Source organism: Phyllostomus hastatus, unplaced genomic scaffold, assembly GCF_019186645.2.
Source record: "Phyllostomus hastatus isolate PE091 unplaced genomic scaffold, TTU_PhHast_1.1 phas_contig_468, whole genome shotgun sequence".
Taxonomy (NCBI): domain Eukaryota; kingdom Metazoa; phylum Chordata; class Mammalia; order Chiroptera; family Phyllostomidae; genus Phyllostomus; species Phyllostomus hastatus.
The window spans coordinates 2,440,217-2,465,412 of NW_025333884.1; the positions used below are offsets into that span (position 1 = coordinate 2,440,217).

The 25,196-nt window shown below is 59.9% G+C and overlaps 2 protein-coding genes across 5 annotated transcripts; one reads left to right on the forward strand and one right to left on the reverse strand.

Moving 5' to 3' along the window:
- On the forward strand, nucleotides 1-8,053 carry KLC3 (kinesin light chain 3). 4 transcript variants are annotated; one of them, XM_045845186.1, is made up of 13 exons: nucleotides 1-96; nucleotides 3,182-3,447; nucleotides 3,890-4,120; nucleotides 4,433-4,502; nucleotides 4,901-5,120; nucleotides 5,483-5,570; nucleotides 5,641-5,742; nucleotides 6,236-6,409; nucleotides 6,964-7,054; nucleotides 7,138-7,178; nucleotides 7,263-7,369; nucleotides 7,521-7,593; nucleotides 7,872-8,053. In XM_045845186.1, the coding sequence occupies exons 2-13, from the start codon at nucleotides 3,190-3,192 to the stop codon at nucleotides 7,941-7,943; spliced, it is 1,527 nt and encodes a 508-aa protein (XP_045701142.1). In that variant the 5' UTR covers nucleotides 1-96; nucleotides 3,182-3,189; the 3' UTR covers nucleotides 7,944-8,053. The 4 variants fall into 4 exon arrangements, with proteins under 4 accessions (XP_045701142.1, XP_045701140.1, XP_045701141.1 ...); XM_045845184.1 differs by having other exon boundaries at nucleotides 48-186; XM_045845185.1 differs by having other exon boundaries at nucleotides 50-186; nucleotides 7,521-7,584.
- ERCC2 (ERCC excision repair 2, TFIIH core complex helicase subunit) lies at nucleotides 7,366-25,196 on the reverse strand. Its single transcript, XM_045845137.1, has 24 exons — nucleotides 25,162-25,196; nucleotides 24,731-24,830; nucleotides 23,695-23,772; nucleotides 23,555-23,617; nucleotides 23,260-23,373; nucleotides 18,671-18,787; nucleotides 18,460-18,576; nucleotides 18,006-18,129; nucleotides 17,816-17,912; nucleotides 17,525-17,658; nucleotides 17,275-17,443; nucleotides 15,471-15,589; nucleotides 13,301-13,370; nucleotides 13,150-13,219; nucleotides 12,948-13,049; nucleotides 11,804-11,867; nucleotides 11,127-11,248; nucleotides 9,808-9,900; nucleotides 9,615-9,687; nucleotides 9,336-9,406; nucleotides 9,080-9,223; nucleotides 8,786-8,929; nucleotides 8,194-8,292; nucleotides 7,366-7,514 (listed from the first exon to the last, which is right to left on the reverse strand). The coding sequence occupies exons 1-23, from the start codon at nucleotides 25,164-25,166 to the stop codon at nucleotides 8,200-8,202; spliced, it is 2,283 nt and encodes a 760-aa protein (XP_045701093.1). The 5' UTR covers nucleotides 25,167-25,196; the 3' UTR covers nucleotides 7,366-7,514; nucleotides 8,194-8,199.

Consider the following 25,196-nt stretch of genomic DNA (forward strand, 5'->3'; position numbering starts at 1 on the left):
CCCCGAGGAACCGCCCACGGCCCGGGACGCGGGGCACAGCTGGGAGCGGCGGAGCGTGCGTGGCTTTCGGGGCGCCGCCAGGCACAACGCAGCGGAGTGAGTCCCGGAACCGGCCGCGGTCAGGTGGACGCCGGATGAGCGGGTCGGGGGTCCCGGGGACCGCAAGGATGGAGGCAGGGGCGGAGGGTGAGGGCTGGGCCTGGCGCACCGCTGGGACCGCTGGCTTGGCAACGGGGACCGGCCCGGGGGGGCCTCTGGACCGCCCCTGCCCCGCCCTGGGGCTTCCCCGGCTCCGGAGGCCCAGATGGGGCCGCGCCCCCTCCCCGGTGCTCAAGTAAACAGGAGCGAGGGCGGAGCTTCGGGGGAGGGAGGGGGCCCTTATGACGGCTGACGGGAAGCCGGGGTGCACGGGGCTGGGCAGAAGTAAGTTGAGCGCTTCAGGTGGCTGAACATGATGGAGATAGTGTGTGCGTGTGTATGAGATGGGGCACGGAGCTGAGGGGGGTGTGTGATGGCGTGGGAAACTCCAGTGCAGAGATGTCAGGCTGTGGGTATGGGTGTGAAGGGGAGACGGACTGTCCGTGTGACCCCCGGGGGACTGTGTGAATAATGTGGCAATGTGGGCCCCCTCTGTGTGTTTGTGATCGCGTGCGAGTGTGTGGCTGTGTGTATGGGAGGGACCTGAGCTGTGGAATAGGTAGGTGTGAGTGCGACCAAGAGGTGGCGTGGCTGTGGTTGTCTCTCTCCCTGTAAGGTGGGGTGAGTGGCAGGGAGGTGGCAGCGTGTGCAACAGGATGGCCATGTGGGGCGTGACTGTCACTGTCAGCCCTGTGGTTGTGCACACAGGGATGAGCACGTGCCGGGGCCCTCACTGACTGGGGGCCGTGTGAATGTGGGAGCCGGTGTGCATCCAGCTAACAGCCCTGGTACTGTTTGGCCGTGTGGGTCCCTGTAGCTGGTACTAGGGTCATCCGTCGGGCTGTGGGTGGTGCAGACGAGGCTGTGTCTGGAGCATGGGGTTCAGCTGCCTGAGGCTGTGGATGGTTGTATGTGTCGGCAGAATTGTGTGAATACTGGTTGTAACTGTCAGGTGGCTCTTGACCTTGTGTGATTGTGTTTGTTTATGGGGCTCGTGTGTGATGTATGATACTAAGGACAGTGTGACACAAACACACAACACATATAGAAAGGGACTGACAGATGCCCAAACATATATGGACAGAGAAATTGAGGGTGATGACAGTGGTGGTCCAGCTGGTTGCAATGTCGTCCCGTGCACCGAAAAGTTTGCAGGTTTGATTCCCAGTCAGGGCACATACCTAGGTTGCGGGTTCGATCCCTGACTGGGGCATGGATGGGAGGCAACCAGTCAATGTCTCTCTCTCACATCAATGTTTCTCTCTTCCCCTTCCTCCCTCCCTGCCCACTCCCTTCCTCTCTGTCTAAAATCAATAAATGTATCCTCTGGTGAGGATTTAAAATTTTAAAACAAAAACCCACAGGATTACAGGCTGCCCTACTGCGTGTCCAGGTGTTCATGACAGTGAACTTGCAGGCAGGTGCGGGAACCTCCGGGCTGCTCAAGGCACCCACCCTGGCCTGAACGAAGTGTGCCTGTGAGGGTGTGTGCGGAAACCAGGGCTCCGCTGCTACGTGTCTGCGAGGCCGCCTGTGCCCTGGGCGCCCACTTGGGACAGCCTAACCGAGTCTGAGTTCAGGGGCTGTTTGCACGCCCGTGTTGGAGCTCTATATGTGTATCCGTGTGTGTGCTGCATGTGCAAAACACTGGCTGGCCCGGCAAGGAGCTGGGGGGAGTTGGAGGAAGTGGAGAAATGGCGGCCTGCTCATCCTCTGGGAGTGCGTGCGCTTGGAGGAGGCGCCTGGCACGCAGGGGCGACTGAGCTGCGCGAGCGTGGGAGGGGTCGTGTGTCGTGGGCCTGAGCAAGGAGAAGGCCTGGATGGGAGACATTTGGGGTTTGGTTATCTTTTCGCGGGTGAGAGAGTTCGTGTCTGCATGTGTGGTGTGTTGGCATTTGTTTCTGAGAGGAAATAAAATGTGTCTGTGCGTTGGGCCGCACTCCCAGGAGAGGAGTGTTCTCGCGTGTTTCCCGGAGCTAGTGTGTTACGTACATCAGGTTGTCGTTCAGAAGGGGGGGTGTGGATGACACGCGTGAGTGTGTTCACTGAGTTGTGTTTCTCGGGGGAGGAAGAGCGTGTCCGGACTGTGCTGTGTTTCTGAGAGGAGGACGTGTCTCACGTCGTATTTCAAGAATCCCTTCCGAGGGCGCGTGTGGAGTCGCGTTTCCGGGAGTGGGGTGTGTTTGTGTGCGAGGGTGCCTCTGAGGGTTCCAGAGGCACCGCCGACTGTGTCATGGGCTTCGTCACCCGCATGCAACCACGTGAAGTCTCACGTGGAAGACCCCCACACATTATGGTGTGGGCCCAAGACCCTCAGCTGTCACATGGCAGGTGGCATCCATGGGCCACGCCTGTCACACATATGTCCCGACACGCCTTGGACTGGCTGGGCCCGTCCGCAGTGGAGGGCGGAACCCCCATTCCCTCAGGGTCCCTCAGCTCCTCAGGCCCCAGGAGCCCACACGCAGGTCCCACCTCCCTGAGCCCCCCATCGAGAGGCCTCCTCTGCTTCCGGCCCCCCGGCCCCCAGCCCTCTCCTCCCGTCCCAGCCCCCAGCCCCAGTGGTCTGACTGGTTCCCAACAAAACACCCTAAGAATGAGCTCACAGAGAGGCTACCGCCTCCACACACCCCGCCCCACACACCCAGCAGCAAGGCGCCTCCAGTGCCAGGCCACACAGCCAGGAGGTCTGGGCCAGGGTATCTGGGGCCCTTGGGGTGGTGAGGGCTGGCCAGGGGGGCTGGGGCGGGTGGGAGGCCACAAGCCAGGCGTTTGCCCCCTTCTGGTTAGTCACACGTGGGTTTGGGAGCTGTTCTCGGGGCTGAGGACGGGCAGAGGTAGACTCGCATGTTCCCAGTTGAGGGCTGGCCAGGATGGGTGTGAGCCAGGATGTCGGCTGGAAGGCGGAGGGTGCGGAGGCAGAGGGCTGGCTGGGGTGGCCAGACAGGGAGATAGCTGGGGCCGGGGGCCCGCAATGGCTTAGAGGCTGAGGGGCTGGCTCGCCCGGCCTTGACAACGATTCTGCAATCCTGGCCGTCCCCAGGAGCAGCGATGTCTGTGCAGGTGGCAGCCCCTGGCAGCACGGGGCTGGGCCCTGAGCACCTGAGCCCTGAGGAGCTGGTCCGGCAGACGCGGCAGGTGGTGCAGGGGCTGGAGGCCCTGCGTGCGGAGCACCGTGGCCTGGCTGGACACCTGGCCGAGGCCCTGGCAGGACAGGGCCCGGTGACTGGCTCGGAGCTGCTGGAGGAAAAGCAGCAGGTGGTGAGCCACTCGTTGGAAGCCATCGAGCTGGGGCTGGGTGAGGCCCAGGTACGAGGGGCCGGCCCTGGTGGGGGGACACAGACCTGGGGGAGGCCCGGGAGGAGGGCCTAGGTGCGCAGGGGGATAAGCCTGGGGTCGGCGAGACCTAGGGAGCTAGGTCTGGGAGAGGGAGGCTCTAGGCCAGAGATGGGGTCCCTGAGCGGCACTGGGGGACCCTTGGATGTGACAGGAACCCCTGAACCATATGGGCATCCTTCCACAGAACTGTGGGTCCTGGGGAGACTTGGGGTGCATGGGTGGGACAGGAAGTCCCTGGGAATAATTTGTGTGCCTGGGTGAAATCAGAGGGGTCCTGGGACAGGGTTTGGGTTTGTTGCTGGGGGCCTCTGTGCATCCTTGGAGTCACCCCGGAGGGCTCTCTGCCAAACCTGGGGGTACTTGATAGAAGGGGGGTGCTCCGGCCTGACCCTGAGGCCCGGGCCTGGGGCAGGTGCTGCTGGCCCTGTCGGCGCACGTGGGCGCGCTGGAGGCCGAGAAGCAGCGGCTGCGAGCGCAGGCCCGGCGGCTGGCCCAGGAGAACGTGTGGCTGCGGGAGGAGCTGGAGGAGACGCAGCGGCGGCTGCGGGCCAGTGAGGAGGCCGTGGCCCAGCTGGAGGAGGAGAAGAGCCACCTGGAGTTCCTGGGGCAGCTGCGGCAGTACGACCCACCTGCAGAGAGCCAGGTGCCAGGGGCTGGGCGAGGCCGGGGCCATGGTGTGCTAAGGAGGGCCCCAACCCTCCTTAGATACCCCATGCCCCCCACCAACCCTCTATGGAGTGCAGGACTGCGGGCTCTCAGAGAACCCCCCAACCCACTAGAACACCCACAGAAGCCCTCAGCTGTTCCACAAAACCCCCAGATCCCTCCCCACAAGCCCTCAGGAGACTCTGGAGGCCCTGACCGCCACCTCCCTCACACCCCAAGACTCAGGACCCCCATCTCTGAAACTGCCTGCCGGCCCTCCCGACTCCCCCCTTTCCTGTCCTCTCCGCAGCAGCCGGAGTCGCCCCATCGCCGAGACAGCCTGGCCTCCCTGTTCCCCAGCGAGGAGGAGGAAAGGAAGGGTGGGTGCAGGGGGCACATGACCTGGAGCTCAGCCATGCAGGACGCAAGGCTGAGGCCGGGGAGGGACTGTGGGACCCTGTGGTCTCTGAGCAGGGGTCAGGGGTGGTCAGGGCAGGGTGTCAGGTGGATGAAGCAGGTGGCTGTGGGGGGGGGGGTGACAGGGCGCAGGTGAGGCTGGAAGGTGTGAAACCAGGCAGGTAGGTGCCTGTGTTCATGTCCCAAGGGCCACTTAAACGCCTGGGGTTCCGGTCTCAGAAGTCAGTGCCGGGCCCCACGATCCCCAGGGCCAGCTGGACAGGGAGGCGGCTGTAGCTCCGAGATGTCCCTGTCCCCTCCTGTGAGGCTGGGGGTGGTGGGGGTAGGAGGCCTGCAACAACTGGGCCCCCGCCACCCCCAGGTTCTGAGGCAGTGGGGGCGGCAGCAGCTCAGCAGGGCGGCTACGAGATCCCGGCGCGCCTCAGGACACTGCACAACCTGGTCATCCAGTACGCGGGGCAGGGCCGCTACGAGGTGGCCGTGCCACTGTGCCGCCAGGCCTTAGAGGACCTGGAGCGGAGCTCAGGCCACTGCCACCCTGACGTGGCCACCATGCTCAACATCCTGGCCCTGGTGTACAGGTGAGGGCCACAGGGGGGAGGCAAGGGCAGGAGCCATCATCGGGTGGAAGAGGGGGGACCCTGGTGTCTGCTGTCGGCATGGGTTACAGGCATGGTAGGGAGGGGGCAGAGACCCGGAGAGGACACCTGGATCCAGGCAGAGGTCGAGGAGTGTGGGTGGCTGAGGCCCCAACCAAGCGGGGCAATACCCGGGGTGGCCACAGGCTTGGCGGTGATCTGGAGGTACGGGGACCCCGTGCTACACTTAGGGGGTGTGGGGAGACCCAGACAGGACCCTCAGAGGGCATCACCCCTGCTGGGCTCAGCCCGGCTCCTGCTGCCCCATCCTGGCCGACCGCCTCCATCCCTGGGCCGCCCTGCAGGGACCAGAACAAGTACAAAGAAGCCACAGACCTCCTGCACGACGCCCTGCAGATCCGGGAGCAGACACTGGGCCCCGAGCACCCAGCGGTGAGTGGGGGCCTGGGAGGCCCGGGGGCTCGGCCCTCCTGCCCCTGACCTGCCTCTTCTGACCCCACAGGTGGCTGCCACCCTGAACAACCTGGCTGTCCTCTATGGGAAGCGTGGGCGGTACCAGGAGGCGGAGCCCCTGTGCCAGCGAGCCCTGGAGATCCGTGAGAAGGTCCCACCCCTGCCCAGCCTGAGTCCCCAGTCCAGGGAGACTTCCTGCTTGGTCCTGAATGCTCCATTCTGTAGATCCCGCAAGGATACTGACCCTGGGCTGCCCTGGTCTGCCCCAGTGACCCCTGCCCTTCTTACTGGGTGTCATGAGCCTAGAGCACCTGTTCCCATGACCCACCACACTTGACCTCCCCTGAGCTCCATTTGATCTCAACCTTTGACCTCTCTTCTTACAACTTACCTCACATGCCCCAACTCGGTACAACCCCTTCCCTGATCTACTTATTTGACCTTATAACCCAAGGTCAGGGTGGTTTCTGTACCACCATGACCTCTGACCTGATGACTTTACAATTTGGTGGAACTTCGGCCCTTGGGCCCAACGCCTCTTCAACCCCATAACCCCTAACTTGTGACCCCTCCTTATGGCTGCTGTATTGTGTGGCATGCCAGTCCTGGATGACCCCAGTGACTTGTGGCCCCACAACCCCTAGGTCCTCGGCGCCGACCACCCGGATGTGGCCAAGCAGCTCAACAACCTGGCCCTGCTCTGCCAGAACCAGGGCAAGTTCGAGGAGATGGAGCGGCACTACGCTCGTGCCCTGGGCATCTACGAGGCCCTGGGTGGGCCCCATGACCCCAACGTGGCTAAGACCAAGAACAACTTGGTGAGGGCACCATGGGCCTCGGGGGCACTGACAGGTCACATGCCAGGGAGGCACCGTTGCCTCAGGGTGGCATGCCAGAGGGCAGGAGCACCCCGCTCTGCCAGGCCCGTGGAGGGGTTCTGAGACTCAGCTTCCCAGCCAGGCCCTGACTGGGGAAGGCTGGGGGCACAGAGCACACACAAGTGGCAGGAGACAGGCAAGCAGTGGCAGCCGGAGAGACTGGCCCAGTGCAGGTGACAGCATCGGACATTTATTAGGTTCTAGATCCCCTGCGTGGTACTCTCCCCGTACCACCCATTTCTGAAAGGACCCTGTGAGGTAGGTGTTCCTGGGCCCCCATTTTGCAAATGAGGAAACTAAGGCACAAAGAGGCCGTGTCACTGGCCTCAGGTACAGCAGGGGCCTCGGGCTGAGCCAGAATGTCTCCTGGGGTCAGAGTGCAAGCTCAGCTGCAGGCAAGGCCCGGATTGGGGGGGGGCGGTGTTGTGCCTGGATGCGTTGCTGGGGGCGCTCCCAGACCCGAGCTGGGCTCAGCCAGGCCTCGCCCCCTGCAGGCCTCCGCCTACTTGAAACAGAACAAGTACCAGCAAGCGGAGGAGCTGTACAAGCAGATCCTCAGCAGAGAGGACCTGCCCGCCCCTCTAGGTGAGCGCCCCCCCCGCCGTCTCTCCCCACCCCCCAGGTGGCTTCTTAGTGTCCCCACCCAATGCCCCCCATCTGTCCCCCAGGAGCCCCCAACACAGGCAGAGCTGGCAATGCAGAACAACAGGTGAGGAGGGACTTCCCTTTGGCTCCCGGGTGGGCAGGGGACCGGGTGGGGTGTGGGGACTGACTGGCGTCCCGGGGCCCCCAGACCCTCCGTCGGAGCAGCTCCTTCTCCAAGTTACGGGAGTCCATCCGGCGAGGGAGCGAGAAGCTGGTCTCCCGGCTCCGAGGCGAGGGCGCGGCGGGAGCAGCAGGGTGAGTGTTGGCTGGAGTCCACAAAGAGCCCTGGTGTCTGTCCCCTCCCTGCGTTCTGCTCCAGAGCCATCCGTGGCTCCTACCTCCCAAGCCGGGGTGGTCTTCCCAGGGTGGGAGCCAGGCCCTCCCGGGCTCACTGGTACCCCTGCAGGATGAAGAGAGCCATGTCACTCAACACGCTGCACATGGATGGTGTCCGGGCTCCCGGGACCCAGGTGAGGCGGGTGAGCTCGGGGATGGAGTGGGGACCACTATGACGGACCCAGAGGCAAGGGAAGGGAGGGGCAGGCTGGCGCTGGGAGCCCGGAACCGGTAGGTGGAATGGGCCCAAGGGCAGAACGGATGGGTTTTCCCTGGGGGTCAGGTGGGGACTGGAGGGTGAGCAACAGCCACCACGATGGACACACTGGCAGCCATGCCACTGGGGTAGCTCTGGTGGCAGCTGGGGCAGGCGGGTCCTGCCCTCGCCCACCCTTCAGCCATCCCTTGTGCTTGTTCCCAGTCCCCCAGCCGGCACCTGAGTGAGGCCTCTCGGACTCTCAGTACCAGCACCCAGGACCTGGGCCCCCGCTAAACTCGACAGGACCAAGTGGCTCAAGCTCTCGGGGAGCAGTGGGGAGGGGTGGGCACAGCCAGTGGATTGGGCTGCCCTCCCCTCCTTCAATTAAAGGCTGTATACATCTGGCTGCCAGGAGTGTCTGCCTGAGGCTTCCTTCCTGTAACAGCCTTTCAGCGCCTCCCTGAGGCCCCTCCACACCCCTGGGACTCGGGCGGGGTGAGATGCAGGAGCCACTGGGGTACAGCTTTTGCGGCCCCGCCCCCACCTGGTGCTACAGCTGCTGCGCAATCTGCTGGATCCTCTGCAGCGTCTCCTCCGACTCCAGCTGCTCCAGGCTGAGCAGGGACAGGCCCAGCTGGTCCTCCTGGAGGGGCAGGGGGGACAGCTGCTGCACTTCCTCCCATACCCCCACAAGGAGATGGGGGAGCACAGCGACAGGAGGTGGCTCGAGCACACGGAACCACATGGGGTACGGGGACAGCACGCTGGAGTCTGGACGCACCCGCAGGACTCAGAGCACGCTGTCCCTGCAAACAGCAGAGGCACCAGGAGGTGGCAGCCAGACAGCCCTGTTCCAGCTAGAGAAGGGTCAGCTTCCCGGAGGCTCCGCCTGCCTGCTCGCCCCGGCACCCTCGCCCACCCACCTCGAGGCTGCTGCAAACCTGCTGGGCTGCAGCCCTGCCTCCTGGCACTTCCCAGGCCAGCACGTGGGTGCACACACACAAGCCTCTTGGGGGGGGGTGGGGGACGGGAGGGGTGGCAGCTGGGGTTAGGGCGTGGGGAGGATGCCGACTTTCCCAGAGGAGGAGCTTAGCTTGCGGGGTGAAGGGAAGTGGGAGTGGGTGCCTCCAGCTCACCCTGTGGAATGGCTGCGCCATCTGCCGCAGGAAGTACTTGGCCACCTGGACGCCCTCGTCCACGGTCAGGTTGAGGTTGGCATCCGTGAGGTGCTCCTGGATCCACCGGGGCAGCTTCCCCCGCTTGTCCGCCCGGGCGAACCGCTGCCCGGAGGAGGTGTCAGGACCGTGGGGCGGGGCTCACTGCCCCGCCCCGCCCACCTGGACCAAGACCGAAGGGGTGGGGTGGGGTGGGGGCGTGGGGTGGGGTGGGGGAGACAGGACTGCTGGGCTGGAAGGGCCCGGAACCCGCACCTTGTCCGCGAAGATCATGAGGCCATAGTCCGTCTTGCCCCTGATGGCCCGGCCCACGCACTGGGCCGCGTGGCGCATGGCGTCAAAAGTGAGAAAGTCGTTCTCTCGGATCTGGAACTGGTCCCGCAGGTACTCCAGCCGCGCCTGCAGTGAGGAGGTGGGGAAGCGGTCCCTAAGTGGACGCCTGTCCCTCTGCAGAAGTCCTGGGGGAGGGCCCAAGGGAGTCCCCGACACCGTGATCCTCGGCTTGGCTCACCTTGAGGATGCGGCTCTGGGTGTAGACGTAGGGGACACCGAACATGATGACGGCCCGTCCGAAGTGGTGCACTGTGCAGACAGTGGGGTGGCGGGGGGACAGGGGGACAGATGAGACCAGCTGCACAGAGCCACTGCACGCAGCCCAGGGGTCAGGAGAGAGTGGGGGGAGAGGACCGAGGCCAGCACCCAGGGATGGAGGGGACGGGAGGCCCCTGGGAAGCAGTCAGGGCCAGAGCCCCCGGAGGCTCCTGGGAAGGGGAGAGCCGAGTCTACTCACCGAAGTCGATCCCCTCGGACACTTTGCCCCGAGCCACCGACAGCAGGATGGCCCCCCGGCCATTTTCGCAGGCCTGGGGAGGGCAGGAGTGGCCGAGTCGGAGCTGCAGCCCCTCAGAGCTGCTGCTGGGGCCCCTCCCCAGCCGTTCTTTCAGCATATACCGCCCCCCGCCCCCAGCCGCTGCCATACTCACCTCCTGGTACTTCTCCAGGGCGACACTGGTCTCGGCCCCATCCTGGGTCTCAATAAAGAGCAGCTTGTTCCTCTGGATGTTCTCGAGGATGCCCTGGGAAGGACGCTCGGCTGGTCAGGGCGTGGGGCGGCGGCAGGAGGGTTAAGCTCATGGGTGTCCTGGCTAAACTCGACTGTGCCGGATTCCCAGGCAACAGACCACCTCCCGCCCCACTGGAGACCCGGAGGAGGGAGGGGCACGGGCCAGGCTCACCCCTTTCGGGGAAACCCCGTGACCCTGGTGGGGAACTGACCCCCATCTGTCAGACGAGGACAAGTGGGGCGGACCTGTGGCCCAGGACAGCCGATCGGGGACCCCCCCCACAGTGACTGATGGGGACGCTGACGACACCCCCTCGCAGACGGGGTGCTGTAGCATTCAGTGGGGAGAGCTCTTTGGAGCCACTGGATTCCCACACAGGAGAAAAGATGAACCTGAGGTGCTCACAGACCTTGAAGTGAGGCTGAAACTACAGAGCTTTCTAGAAGCAAACACTGGAGACTACCTCTGTGACCTGGGGGCAGGCAACGGTTTCTTAAGCAAAAGGCGCTCAGGCCGCGGGGCTCCTGCTGTGTGGGAAGAGCCCGTCTGAGGACAAACCAAGGTCGTGGTCATCGGGGAGAAGGTGCCCACCCCCACCACCCCGTGGAGTTTGGAGGAGCCAAGTTCACCCACCTCACCCCACAGGAGAGTTGCATTCACCGGCCCCCAAAGCCAGGCCGCGGGGCTCAGACGGGGCGGAGCAGCTGCTCCGGTCCCTACCTCCTGCCACCACCCAGCGCCCGGCTGGTCTCCAGGATGCCCATCACCTCGCGCATGCGCTCCCAGGCGCAGACTCTGCCCCGGGTCTTTGTCCCGTTTTAACTCTCCAAAACCTTCCCCGAATAGCACAGCACCCAGCTAGGGTCACGCCTGCTACCCAGTGTCTGCACGTCAAGCCGTACATACTAGGGGGGGCAGCTGTGCTGGTAACCCCCGCCCCAAAAAGCATCAAGGGAACAAGGAACCGAGAGGGTGGGGGTAGCTGTCTCCCCTGAGGGGTGCGCCGCTGAAGGAAGGGCCCACAGGGGCTGCTAACGTGTCAGTTCTTGACCTGGGTGTGGGGGGAGGGGCACAGGGTCATACACTCTCTTTTCTTCCAACTGTTCATGTCCTACACACGCCTGCCACCTATGACAAGTGTCACCATTTACAACACAGGTGATGCCAACACAGAGCGGCAGAGCCACGACCAGAGAGGGGCGCCCTCCGTGGGTGCGGGTGCAGGGTGGCGGGCGTACCTGCTCGTACCAGGAGGCCACGGTGCTCTCCATGTACTGGTAGCTGGTGAAGAAGGCCACGATGCCGTCGGGGACCACAGCGGACATCTCCAGCAGCAGGTTCCCATAGTTCCGGATCACCGCTGGCGGGGGTCAGAGGTTGGGCCCTCTGCTGGCCTGGGCCCTCCTCCCTACTCACTCCCTACCAGAGCGTTCCTGTCTAATGCCTGGCCTTGAGCCTGGGCTTCCCAGAACCCCAGTGGGCCATCTTTGGGCTGTTCCCATACATATCCCACTTCTCCGTGCAGGTGGGTGGGAGGACACCACCCCCTCCACTTCTCCCAAAGCTAGGTGTGGCCGTGTAACCTGCCACGGCCAATGAAATGAGTGCAGAAGTGGCTGTGTGCCACCTCCAGGTGAGCCCCTTTGTGAGCCAGTGTACAGTCCACCATGGTCACCATGCTCCCTCCAGCCACATCTCACCACAGCAGTGACATGTTCAATGGTGGGGGTTCCCAGGGAGTTGACATTGAGCAGACCCCCACCAATCCACAATGCACAAACCGTGCACAAGAAGCAACCCCTGTGTGCAACCACACTGACTGGAGTGTACTTATTATTGCAGCAAGATTTACATCGTACTGACTGATAACCCCGCCTCTCGGAACCCACACAAACCACCCCCAAGCTCGGCATACCAATGTCATCCCGGGTCTCAAATTTGGAGCTGATGGCCACCTGATCGTTGCCTCGGCCGATGATCTGGAGAGAGTGGGAGAGGTCACAATAAGCGAAGCAGCAGCGACCACTCTGATGTGTGTGTGCCGGCTGCCAGCTGGTGCTGGTCTGAGCTTTTCAGAGACACGGCATCACTGAATGAACCCTCAGCCACCCCTTCATCTGTGCTGCACAGAAAAATGACCTCAGGTTCCAAGGAAGTGGGTCGCCTGCCCAAGGTCGAGCAGCAGGTCAACAGCAGAGACAGAACTGCACCCAAGCCTGCCCACACTCCCAGCCAGCCAGCCAGCAACCCGCAGCCGGCCCCAGCCTCCGGCCCATTGGTCCTGGGATCACACCCCTCGCCATGACCCTGACGGACACTGGCGCACCCTGACTGCAACCTCACAAACCCGAGCTGCAGTGCACGGTGGCACCAGGCCGCAACCCCTGGAAGACAGCTCCCAAAGCCGCCTCAGTCTGGGAGTCCGGATGTCCAAGTTCAGCACAAACTAATGGAGCAGCGGAGGCCGCCTGGCCCTGAATCCATTCAGAGCCTGACTGATGTCCCTCTGGGTCCCTTTAAACCGTCTCGCTGCTGACGTAAGACTCCGACGGGATGCTGCTCCGCCCCGTGGGGGCTGCCGTCCAGCACGCGGCACGAGCCTGGTCTCTGAAGACCGGAAAACGCTCGGTTCCCAAACATGCCAGGCCGCGGGCTTCAGATGAAGGACTGAGGGCCCGTGCTAAGCTGCCCAATTTACAGATGAGACTGAGGCAGAGCAGAAGGGTCACTTGCCAAGGTCACAGCCAAACAACGAACTGGGAAGAGCCAGGTTAACCAAGCGCCAGGCCCTGGGCCACGTAAGCATTCTGCACCCATGAGCTCGCCCCTCTCCACTGCCTCGGGGGACGCAGAGCAGGCACCCGGTTTGCAGACGAGAGGCTGAGACCGGGAAGCGCGCCCACAGGGAGCAGCAGCATGGCGTCCCGGGCCTGGGAGGCCCCGGGCCTGTGCCCTGAGCGGCACGGCTCTCCTGCCCGATCGACGGATGGAGCAGATGGAGGGAAGCCACCCTCACAGGCCTCTCCCCACCCACCAGCACCCAGCTCTGTCCCACGCACCATGGGGCACAGGCAGACCCGGGCCAGCGTCATGGTGAAGGTGGCCATGGTGACAGGGTGGAAGTCCAGGATCCGGGGGTAGATGTCCAGCGGCGACAGCGTCTGTGGTGAGGACAACAGGAGGGATGTCAGCAGGACTGGGCGGGCAGCGGGGGCCCCACAGGGGCGGGCTGGGGCCTGGGCGGCAGCGAAGGGTCCTCACCCCGGACGTGATGATGACGGACTGGAAGCGCTCGAACACGGGTTTGATAGCCAGCGAGGCATCCATGCAGCTGTGGGAAGCAGGCGAGGGTGGTGACGGCCAGGCCGGGGCACCAGAGCCCGTTCACTCCCCCGATGGGGTCAGCCCTCACCTGAAGTGCAGGATGGGGTTGGCGATGGTGGGGGTCCTGTCGTCGAAGGGCTCGATGATGATGGTGAACCCTGCAGGGGCCAGCGAGAGTCCGGGGCGCAGGTAATAACCGTGCCCACTCGCCCAGTCCCCACCCCCTCGGTGAAAGAGACCAGCCACCTGCAGCCCAAGCCGTAAAACCCAGGCACCTGAGTCCAAAATACACCGCAACCTGCCCACTGCTCCCTAGGACCGGCGCCTGTGCAAACTTTCATGGAGGGCCCTGGGCAGAGAGCACCTAAGGGTCCTGCCTCAGTCTCTCCCAGGGCCACAAGGGACCACCCTGCCGCTCAAGCCTCCTCCCTCGACCTTTCTGTCCGGAGGCTGTCAGTTCTGCCTCCCCCGACCCCGTCCCCAGTGCAGCCAACAGCCCCTCCCACCCAACCCACTGTTGTCGCCTCCACACAGGACTCCCGGCTCCCACCGCTGCTCCCACCACTGCAGCCAGAGGGGCCCCGTGAAATCCCGAGTCGGGTCACATGTCTTCCCTGCTCCGAAGCCCCTCACAGCTCCCACCCCACCACACCTCTCCCGGGCCCCAGAATCATCCGAGGGGCCTTGCCATCCTGACGCCATCTCCCCCTTGCTCACAGGTCTCCCGCCTAACCTGTAAAAACCACCTGGCTCATGCCCCTGCAGGGCCCTCGGGGTGCCAACCCCGGGCAGCCAGTTCCACTGGGTCATTGGACTCAGCTCGAACGTCAGCTCCCCCGAAATGCCCTCCCTGGCAGCCCTGGCCACTGCCGGCCGGCTCCCACACGGCGGCCTCTCTGTTTCTCATGAGAACGATCCCTTTCTAGAACTATCCTCCTAGTTTGTGTCTTTGCCACCATGCGTTCCCTCCAGAACATTAGTTCCAAGAGGTCAGGAATGAGGTCTTTCTTGGTTCCTGCCGCTTCCCCAGTGCTGGGCTTGGCTCATTAGTTGAACAAATAGATAAATAAAGTCACATATTCAATTCCACTTCGTTGGGCGGGGGGGAGACCAAGTCCTCTGTGCCCAGACCTGTGCTGGGGACACAGAGTGACCAGGACAGCTCTGGCCCTGCCCTCTCAGGGCTCACACTTCAGTGACAGGGACACAGGGCTGCCCGCAGACAGCGACCACCCAGAGTGGCAGGGCTGGGATGGGAGAGCCCAGAAGAGAGGCCAGACCCAGGATGGCAGTCAGAGAGGGCTTCACAGAGGAAGAGACGTCTCTGCTAAGCTGGGACCTGAGGACGAGGGAGCAGCTAGGGGCTCAGAGGGTGGGGGAGGCGTTCCAGGAAAAGGAAGTGAGGTGCTGGCAGATGGGAAGTGGGGCAGAGAGGAGAAGGGCGGCCCAGAGGACAGAGAGTGCGGGCTGGAGGGACACCCACTGAGGGAGCTTCCAGTGGGGCTCCCTGCTGCTGCTGCTGCTGCGCAGGCCCGGCGGTGCACAGGCAGGCCTGACCTGGTTTCCCCGAGAGAGGAGTAATCCCTGGGGATCACAGGAGCCCTGGGCCTGCCCACAGCAAGCACGGGGAGGGAGTGCTGACCAATGAAGGCGATGAGGCCTCTGGAACACTTCCCTGCTCCCCGGCAAGCTAGAAATCTGAGCATCATCCTCAAGGGTTCCTTCCGGCCCCACGCTGCCCACAAGCAGGCCCCAAGTCCCCGCCTCTTCACCTCCCACATCTGCCTCCACCCCCGCCCTCTTTCTCTCTCGTCCAGCCCTGGCCCAGGTCCAGCTACCCTGCCTCTGGTCCCTGCAGAAAGAATCTTTCTAAAGCGCAAATCTGCCCCGGCCTCTCCCTTGCTCAGAACCTGCCATGGCTCCCCAGTGCCAACAGGAACAGAACGACCAAATCCTTCCTGCACCCTAAGTGTGAGCTGACCCCACAGAGCTTCTCTGGCCTCCTCTCCCACCAGCACCTGGCTCTGCCCCCTCCCCAGTCTGCAGCCAGAGGGAGCCTCTGAAAACGCAAACCCGCGCATGAGGCGTGCTCACTCAAACCTGTCAGTGGCCGCCCAGTGCCCTCAGAGCCCGAGGCCCTGAGCCCAGCTCTACGAGGTCCTGAGTGTCCGTGTCACACAGACAACGGTCCGGACTTCTCGTGGACCCTGATCCCAGTTGCCAGGGGCCCCAGCGGGGGCAGGACGAGCCGCACTTACCCTTGGCGTAGGTGCTGACAAGGGTGGCAAAGTTAGCCAGGAGGGTGAGTGGGGAAAAGTCGGCGAGGTCGGTGATCTCCAGGGTGTGCAGGAGCGAGCGGAGGCGCTCAGCGCAGAATCTGGTGGGGGCGGCGGACAGGGTTACGGGGAGGTACAGACGGCACCGGCAGCCCCTCCTCCCCTGTCAGAGGGCGTGGCCACGCCTCTGCCTCCACAGGTGACTAGGTGCTCAGTGAGGGCAGGGACTGGGGCCATCTCGGCCACCTCTGTGCCCGAAGGCTGCCCAAGTGCACAGCAGAGCTGAGGCCGCACAAGGGCACACAGAGTGACAGTCACACACCCGAGTCATGGGGTCCCGTGTCACGCAGGATCACACAGTCTCAGACTCGGGTTCTCCGTCAAAACAGGAGAGGCTCAGCCACACCTGGGATCCCAGACACGTGAACCCTGCACGGCCACATGGGCACACACTCATGCCCAGAACCTCATACCGTCTGTCACACTCAGCCACCCTGGTGACACATCCAGCATCGGAGTCCCACAGGCTCACTCACCCTCACAATCTCACACACACTGCGTCACACCCATGCACACACGAGGCCACCCGGCCACAAACACTGACCATCCATCGGGCTTGAGGCTCATGCCTTGGGGACAAGGCCCGGAGCAGCACCGCCTGCCTCCTGAGTTTGGAACCTGCTCCTGAGTGTCATTCCTCAGGCCTGTCTTCCACACCCTCCTCACCCCATCTCCAAGCTGCAGTGGGTGCCCCTGAGGCTCTCCCACCCCAGCGCTCCCTGCTCTGGTTTGTCCCTGTCTGGAGAAGGGTCTGTGTCCCCACTGGACTGAGCCCGGAGGGCAGGGCCAGGGCTGTCTCAGTCCCACTGTGTCCCCAGCACAAAGCAGGCCCTCACACAACCCATGTTGAGTGGCTAAGAGCCCGTCTCCCATTGGGGGAGAAAGGCCAGGCCGCCCCAAGGGCTGCCCCACCCCTCAGAGACGGAGCAGCCTGGAGCTTCGGGGCCCCCCAGGCTGGGCTGTGCACAGCTACCCCTCGCAGTGCTGTGTGACCATGGGCAAGGGCTTCCCCGCTCTGGGCCACAGTGAACTCATCTACAGCACGGGGACACCGTGAGACACGGAGTATAAAGGGCTTAGCTCATCCCGAGTGCTCCAGACAGAGCGGGCACTGACAGCACTGCTTTCTACTCAACCACCACAGAGAGCTGCACAGAACCCATTCCAAAGACAGGGGACTGAAGGTCAGGGATCACGGCTCATCCAAAGCAGCCAAGGAAAAGCACAGGAAGCCCCGCCCTCCAGCCAGACCCATTCTCTGGTCCTCAGGCCCAGCACGGGGTGGGGCGGGGAGAGGCACTGCGGGGAAGAGGTGGGGTCCAGGGGGCCTGGGGCCTTTCCTCCAAGCTCCCACCTGCTGGGTCTTGTCAGGAGCCCCTCCTCAGGGCCCCTCTCCCCTGCCCTGTGGCCAGAGGTGGAATGACCTCTGAGCTCTTGCAGGTGCCCCTGCTGGCTCGTCTGCCCTGCCCAACCCCTCCATCAACAGTGTGTCCATTAAACTCTCTTCAGGTGAAGTCTCTGCTCAAGCCAAGTGCTGCCTGCCAGGCCCTGCCCAACACGGGGACCCTAGGGCCAGCTCTGACCTTGTCCTTGGACCTGCCTGCTCTGGCAATAGGGGTCATGCATGTTCCCCTCACCCTCTACCCTTCACTTACTGCTGACACTGGCAAGCTGATGACCCCAGGCCAAGGGACCCGACCACCCCTCCAGCTGAGTGGGACTGCACCTGAGGGGCTTGCGCTGGATGCACACACGCTGGGCCAGGCCACTCAGGAAGGCTGGGGGGCTCTCCTGCACCACGTGCTGCACACGCAGCCGCCACTTGACGTACTCCAGCAGGCGCCGCAGGAAGCCCAGGAAGTGCTCCGCCGTGCGGATGGAGCCCGGCACCGCCTCTGCAGGGAGAAGGGGTCAGCCACCATGCTGCGGGGGTGGGGTGGGGGCAGGGAGCCGGCCGAGGCGGGACACCGGCTCACCCTGCAACACCTCATCAGGCAGCACGGGGTTGGCCAGGTGGGCGTCAGTCTCCCGGGCGACACTGGCCTCCCGCAAGCCCTCCACCAGGCGCCGGTACTCCTCCCGCAGACGCTCCTCATCCGTCTGCTTGATCCTGTGGGGAGGTTGTGTGTAGGACCAGCAGGGGACACTGGGACAGGGCTGGTGTCCCTGGAGGCAGGTCAGGCAGAGAACAGGGGCCCGGGAGAGGCAGGAGCCCGGTGGCAGGGACAAGGCGGGCCCCAGGGTGTGCCAGCTGCCCGCGCCCCCACCTGAGCACTGTCTTCTGCAGGGTCTCCAGGTTGCCCTGGCATCTGTCGAGAGTCCGGCGGGTGAGGTTGACGCTCATGGAGTCGATGCAGACATTGTCTGGGGTGGGGCGGGGCAGAGGGCCGGGCTCAGGCAGGTGGAGACAAGGCAGCAGCCCAAGGGGCTGGCCCGCCTCCCAAGCCCCGCCCTCACCGATGTTGTGGGCCTCGTCAAAGACCACCACGGCCTTGCGGGCCAGCTCCTTGGACACCAGGTCTGCAATCTTGGGGTCCAGGAGGTAGTGGTAGCTGTAAACCACCACGTTGGCATGCAGGATCTGGGGGGCCAGGAGGGAGGGTTACGCCTGAATGCCACCCGTGACCCCTGAACCCCAATACCTCCCACCCACCCACAGTACCGCATCACTTCCTCATAGGCCCACAGAGGTGAGGCAAGGACAGACAGACACAGGCGGACATGACACAGGTAGACAGAGGCGAGGCAAGGTCAGGCAGACATGGGCAAGGCACAAAAATAAGGGGACAGACACAGACAGACGCATGGACCCATAAGGAGATATAGGCAGACAGACAGACACAGGCAGTCAGATGGCAGGCAGCCTGAACCCTCACACACGCCCCCAGCTCACCCCCTGCAGCCTCCTCACCGAGTAGCGGGCAAGGAAGTATGGGCACCAGCCCTGGCGCCGCCCCACGGCCTTCAGATCGTCCAGGTTGTAGATGCCGGCAGGGAGGGGCACCTGGCGCCCGTGGATGTCAAATTCCTGGGGCGGGGCAAGAGGGGGCCTGGGGGTCAGGGACGTAGGCTACCACAGGCCGTCTGGCCCACCCCACCCTCGGCCCTGTCCTGGCAGGCACCTCGTAGAAGCGGCAGTGGGGCAGGCTGGTGTCCTGCTGGTACTGCGCCCGCACATAGGAGGCTGTGAGGCTGTGGCATTTCCCGTCGACGTCTTTCCCAAAGCGCAGGGGCGTTACCTGGGGAGCGGGTTGGGGTGTGGCTCAGCACTGAGAGCAGCTGCAGCTCAGCACTGAGCGCGGCTGCGGAACCCAACCACTGGCGGAACCTGGCGCCTGCCCCTCCAGACTGGGGCGGGGGGTTGGGGGGGGTGGGAGGCCTTCTTGTTTGGGGTGAGATGAGGGGATTTTTGGAAAACTCGGTCTGTTTCAATAATAGACAGTTAAGACACTTGGGAACTTACTGCAGGGGGCAAGAGTGGCAAAATCATCGCCCTTAAATTATTAGTTTTAAGACATTAAGCCCTATACACAATGGAGTATTATGCAGCCATGAAAAAGAAGGAAATATTCCCATTTTCAACAACATGGTTAGATCATCAGGGCATTATGCTAAGTGAGATAAGTCACACAGAGAAAGACAAATTACATATGATCTCACTTATACTTAGAAACTTAAAAAAAAAGAAAGGAAAAGTAAAAGGAAAGAGAAACAACCAAGCTCGTAGATACAGAGAAGAGACTGATGGTTACCAGAGGTAAGGTTGGGGTGGATGAAATGGGCAGAGGTGGCCCAAAGGTACAAACTCCTGGCTATAAGTAAGTCATGGGGATGTAATGTACAGCATGGTGATGACAGTTAATACTATACTGCATATTTGAAAAATGTGAAGAGAGCCCTGGCTGGTGTAGCTCAGTGGATTGAACACCAGCCTGCAAACCAAGTGTCGCTGGTTCAATTCCCAGTCAGGGCACATGCCTGAGTTGTGGGACAGGTCCCCCATAGGGGACTCGAGAGAGGCAACCACACATTGATGTTTCTGTCCCTCTCTCTCTCCCTCCCTTCCCCTCTCTCTAAAAATAAATAAATAAAATATTGATTTCCAGCAAGATGGAGGAATAGGTGGACGCACCGTACCTCCTCGCACAACCAAGATTAGAACAACAACAATTTACGGCCAGAATAACACCCAGAACTGACAGAGGATTTATCTGAATGGAAGTCAGACAGCCAAGAAGTTGAAGTAGACCCGTACATCCAGACTGGTAAGAGAGGACGAGCCGGGTGGGCGCGGGTCGGCGGCGCGCGGAGGTCGGGGAAAACTTGGCGCAAAATTGGCTCAAAAGCCATCCGGGACTCACAAGAACACAGCGGTGGTCCGAGTACGCAAGCTGCGGCTGGCAGACCCAGTGAGGCAGCGATTGTGGACCAGGGCAGAGCTCGCAGCCCACGATCCCAGAGAAGGGACTGAGATCCCAGGAGAACAGAACTATCAACATTGTTCCCTCCCATACCCGCTCCCGCCTCTGCCCCCACATATAACGTCACAATATAGCGACTGGGGTGCCCAGCCCCAGTGAACACCTAAGGCTCCGCCCCCCACCGTAACAAGAGCGACCAGACCAGAAAAAAAAGGGAAAAAAAGGAGAGACAGGGAGAGACATGTTTCCAACAGAACAACAGATCAGTCCCCCAGGACTCATCCTTTTGAGCGACCAAGAAATAGCCAATCTATCAGATGCACAGTTCAAAACACTGGTGATCAGAAAGCTCACGGAATTGGTTGATTTTGGGTGCAAATTAGATGAAAAGATGCAGGTTACCATAAAAGAGATGAAGGAAGATACACGGAGGAGAGCCAATAGTGAAGGGAAGGAAACTGGGTCTCAAAACAATACAGTGGATCAGAAGGAAGATAGAATCAACCAAGGAGGAAAGCATGATGAAATAAGAATTCAAAAAAATGAAGAGAAGCTTAAGAGCATCCAGGACATCTTTAAATGTTCCAACATCCGAATTATAGGGGTACCAGAAGGGGAAGGGGAAAAGCAACAGATTGAGCACGTATTTGAACAAATAATAAAGGAGAACTTCCCCAATCTGGCAAAGGAAATAGTCTTCCAAGAAATCCAGGAAGCTCAGAGAGCCCCAAAAGAAGTTGGACCCAAGAAGAAACACACCAAGGCACATCATAATTACATTAGCCAAGGTAAAAACGAAGGAGAGAATCCTAGAAGCAGCAAGAGATAAGGGGACAGTCACCTACAAAGGAGTTCCCATCAGACTGTCAGCTGATTTCTCCAAAGAGACCTTACAGGCAAGAAGGGGCTGGAAAGAAATATTCCAAGTCATGAAAGACAAGGACCTACATCCCAGATTGCTCTATCCAGCAAAGCTCTCATTTAGAATGGAAGGGCAGATAAAGTGCTTCTCAGACAAGGTCAAGTTAAAGGAGTTCATCATCACCAAGCCCTTATTTTATGAAATGTTAAAGGGACTTATCTAAGAAAAGAAGATAAAGAAAAGACATGTATAGTAAAAGGACAGCAAACTCACAATTATTAACAACCACACCTAAAGCAAAACCAAAAGAAACTAAGTAAACAACTAGAACAGGAACAGAACCACAGAAATGGAGGTCACATGGAGGGTTAGCAACAGGGAGGTGGGAGGAGGAGAGAGGGGGAAAGGTACAGAGAATAAGTAGCATAGAATGTAGGTTGAAAATAGATAGGGGGAGGGCAAGAATAGTACGGGAAATGTAGAAGCTAAAGAACTCCTAAGTATGACACATGGACATGAACTAAAGGGGGGGGGAACGTGGGTGGGAGAGGGGGTACAGAGTGGAGGGGAGTGAAGGGGGGAAATGGGACAACTGTAATAGCATAATCAATAAAATATACAAAAAAAATAAAAATAAATAAATAAATATTTTAAAATAAATAGTTAAAAGAACAGATCCTAAAAGTTTGCATCACGAAAACTCTGTATGACTACATTAGACAATGGATATTAACTAGACATGGTGCAGTCATCATTTCACCATGTACACAACACCGAATCATTACAGTGTACACCTGAAACTAATGTCAATTATACCTCAGAAAACGATAAACAAAAAATACATTAAGCCTGTGAGATTCTTTAGTGTGTAGATTGAAGATAATGGCTTAATCTTTTATTTATTTTTAAAAGATTTTATTTATTTTTAGAAAGAGGGGAAGGGAGGGAGAGAAACATCAATGAATGGTTGCCTCTCATGCGCCCCCTCCTGGGGACCTGGCCCACAACTCAGGCATGTGCCCCCACTGGGAATCAAACCGGTGACCCTTTGGTTTGCAGCTCACACTCAATCCACTGAGCCACACCAGCCAGGGCTACAGCTTAATCTTTTAAAATGCTGACATAACCACGCCCATGGCAAGATCTAAGCATCAGAAGAGGGTCTGAGCACACAGCACAGCAAGCCGCCTGGTCCAGAGCTACTCTGAGCCCCCTGAGGCCTTGCTGCGGCACCCCCACAGCCCAGGGCCGCCTTTCCCCCAGACAAAATCTTTCCTTCACCCACTATAAAGCCCCAAGGCAGCTGGCCCTTCCCTCTCCCTTTCCTATCCCAGCAGTTGCCAAGGCCATCATATGTATTATTTCTCATATATTCTTACAGATAACATTATAGAATGCATTACCACACATAAAGTGCTTAGAAAAAGCCTGGCTGGCATAGCTCAGTGGATTGAGCATAGACTGCGAACCAAAGTGTCACAGGTTCGATTCCCAGTCCGGGTACATGCCTGGGTTGCAGGCCATGACCCCCAGCAACCCCACACTGATGTTTCTCTCATTCTCTTTCTTCTTCCCTTCAATCTCTAAAAATAAATAAATAAAATCTTAAAAATAAATAAATAAATAAAGTGCTTAGAAAAGAGCCTGGTGCACAGGGAGCCTTGTGGTTCTGTAATGCAATTTTAAAATAACAACTAATATCTTATGTGTCATGTTTCTATCAATATTGTGACAAATTCTATATTCTTTTAGTTCTTTGTGTATGCTAAGGGCTATACATACATGACTTCACCTCATTTTTTTTTCAATTAACTCAAAATAGATTTTGTTGTTGTTGTTGTTTTAAAGATTTCATTTATTTGTTAGAGAGGGGAAGGGAGGGGTTACAGAGAGGGAGAGAAGCATTGATCAGTTGCCTCTTATATGCCCCCAGTGAGGGACCTGGCCCACAACCCAGGCATGTGCCCCTAATCAAACCAGCAGCCTTTTGGTATGCAGACCGGCGCTCAATCCACTGAGCCACACTGGCCAGGGCTTCTCACCTAGTCTTATCAACAACTGTATGAAGCAGGTACTTATTTATCCTTACTTTACAGAAAAGAAAACTGAGGCTCAGACAGCAGAAATCACCTACTGAAAAGTACACAACTAATAAGATTCAGAGCCAGGAAACCAGGCCTGCTAGACTCCAGGAAGTGCCTTTTTAACCTCTCTCAGGCTGGGGGAAAATTAGGAGGGCTCTCTGGAGGAGGTGTGCTTGCCTCGGCCATGAACAATGAGTGGAATTTAGTGAGTAAGAAGAGAATTCTGTGCGTGGCCCCTGCATACCTTGTGGAGAGGTCTAGTCTCAGGTGCTGAAACTCCTGGTTGGATGGAAGAGTTTCCTCAACCCCGGAGCTTAGGGCAAGGGGAGGAAATGGGCGCTCACCTCAGGATGAATACACAGGTTCTTCCGGGAGCTCAGAGCCAGCCCCAAAAATGACAGCTTCTCACCCTCCTGCTTCTCGTAGAAGTTGAGCAACTTCCGAAGCTCTTCAATGACCTGTGCCAGTGGAGGAAGCGGGGAGTGGGGGGGGGGCTTGGCCACAGTGAAAGCACAAGCCCCTGCCCAGCTGGCCCCAGCCTCTTCGCCAACACCCACCCCCCAACCTGTGATGGCAACCACCGGGGGACCAGTGAGGTCCAGTGAACGTGGAAGAGCATGAGTATTGGCCCCAGCTCACCTTCTCAATCTCGGGCACTGTCCTCGAGCAGTAGATGAGTTTGGTCACCTCCAACGGGTGCGCCTGCCAATGACAACCAGTTCAGCCCCCATCTGGCCCCTTTCCCTCCTTCCCCACCACAGGCCCAATAGGCCCCTTACCCGCTGGTACGCCATGATCAGGGCCAAGAGCGACACTGTCTTCCCAGTGCCTGAGGGCATCTCCAGGACACCATGACCCTGCATGTTGGGAATGAGAGACACAAAACACAGGCTCTCAGAACTTCAGGGGCACAAACTCTGGGGACACCCCACCCCTTCAGAAGGCCACCATCTTGGAATGGCAGGACAACACAGCAATTGAAAGTCTGGGACCCAGGAGCAGCAGGTTTGAACCCCACTTCTGCCACCTCTTGGTTGAGTGGTCTTTGGCAAGTGCCTTCACCTGTCTGGCCTCTGTATTTTCATCTCTAAAATGGGTCTAATAAAACCTAATGGAAAACTGGGGGTTACGCATTTAGCATAGTATCTGATATAAGTGAGCCCTTTTTCTTTTAACTCAGCAAACCCTTCCACAGCACTTACTCTGCACGTGGCAGTATTTCTAAGTGTCTTACATAAGGGTTTGTCAACTTTGGCTCTGTTGACACTTGGGGACGGGATCATACTTGGTTGTGGAGGGCTGTCCTGCGCACTGTAAGAGGTTTAGCAGCATCCCTGGCCTCTCTCGAACTACTAGATGACAGAAGCTCCCAGACTCCACCAGTATGCCAAGCAGGAACGTCTCCAGACACTGCCGAATGTCCTCTGGGGGGTCCAAATCTCCCCAGGTGGTGAGAACTACTATCTCACTTAGTGAATTAGCTCATGTAACCCTCACACTAACCTCTGAGATAAGGTATTATTACTATGCCCATTTTGCAGAGGTGAAAACTATGAAACAGGGAGGCTAAGTGATTTACCCAATGGCACACAGCTGTGGATCCAGGATTCCAAGTCAGGTAGCCGTCCCCAAATTCTTTGTGTTCCCCACCACGGGGCAGCGCAGCCCTTGATAAAAGTCAGCTGCTGCTATTATTAACTATTATTATTTTAGACAACAGGAGGTTCGGGGGTGCTGGCTTTCCAGGGACCTCGGATTTCTATCTAGATCTCTTGCATTTTCAGTCCTAGACACCCGTGCGGCAGCCTCACGCACCTTGGCATCCAGCGTGCGTTTGAGCTCCAGCATGTAAGAGAACTGCTCCGGGTAGATGTAGTCGTAGGGGAAGTAGACCAGCAGCCCGTCCACGTTGAGCCTGGAGGTGTGGGCTGCCCGGTCAGTCCCGCGTCCCCTCAGCCCCTCTCCAGCCCATATACTCCCCAGTCGTCTGGCCGAGGGAGGCTACCCGACGGGCTCGGCCCGCTGGTTCTCCCGGATATCCCCCAGTTCCCCAGGACCCTCCGGGTCCCCTCGGCATCTCCTCGCTGCCCGTCCTCGTTACAGCACCTTGGATCTTCGCATCTGTCCCCACCCCACTCCTCAGTCTCCCCTCGCCCCGCAGGGGTCCCGGGCACGCCCACCGCGCCCCCCCGCCCCACATCTTCCATGACCCCGCGCCCACTAGCGAACCGCGAACCCCCTCTCACTTCATGGCGCCGACCGTAGCTAGTAGCGGCGTCAA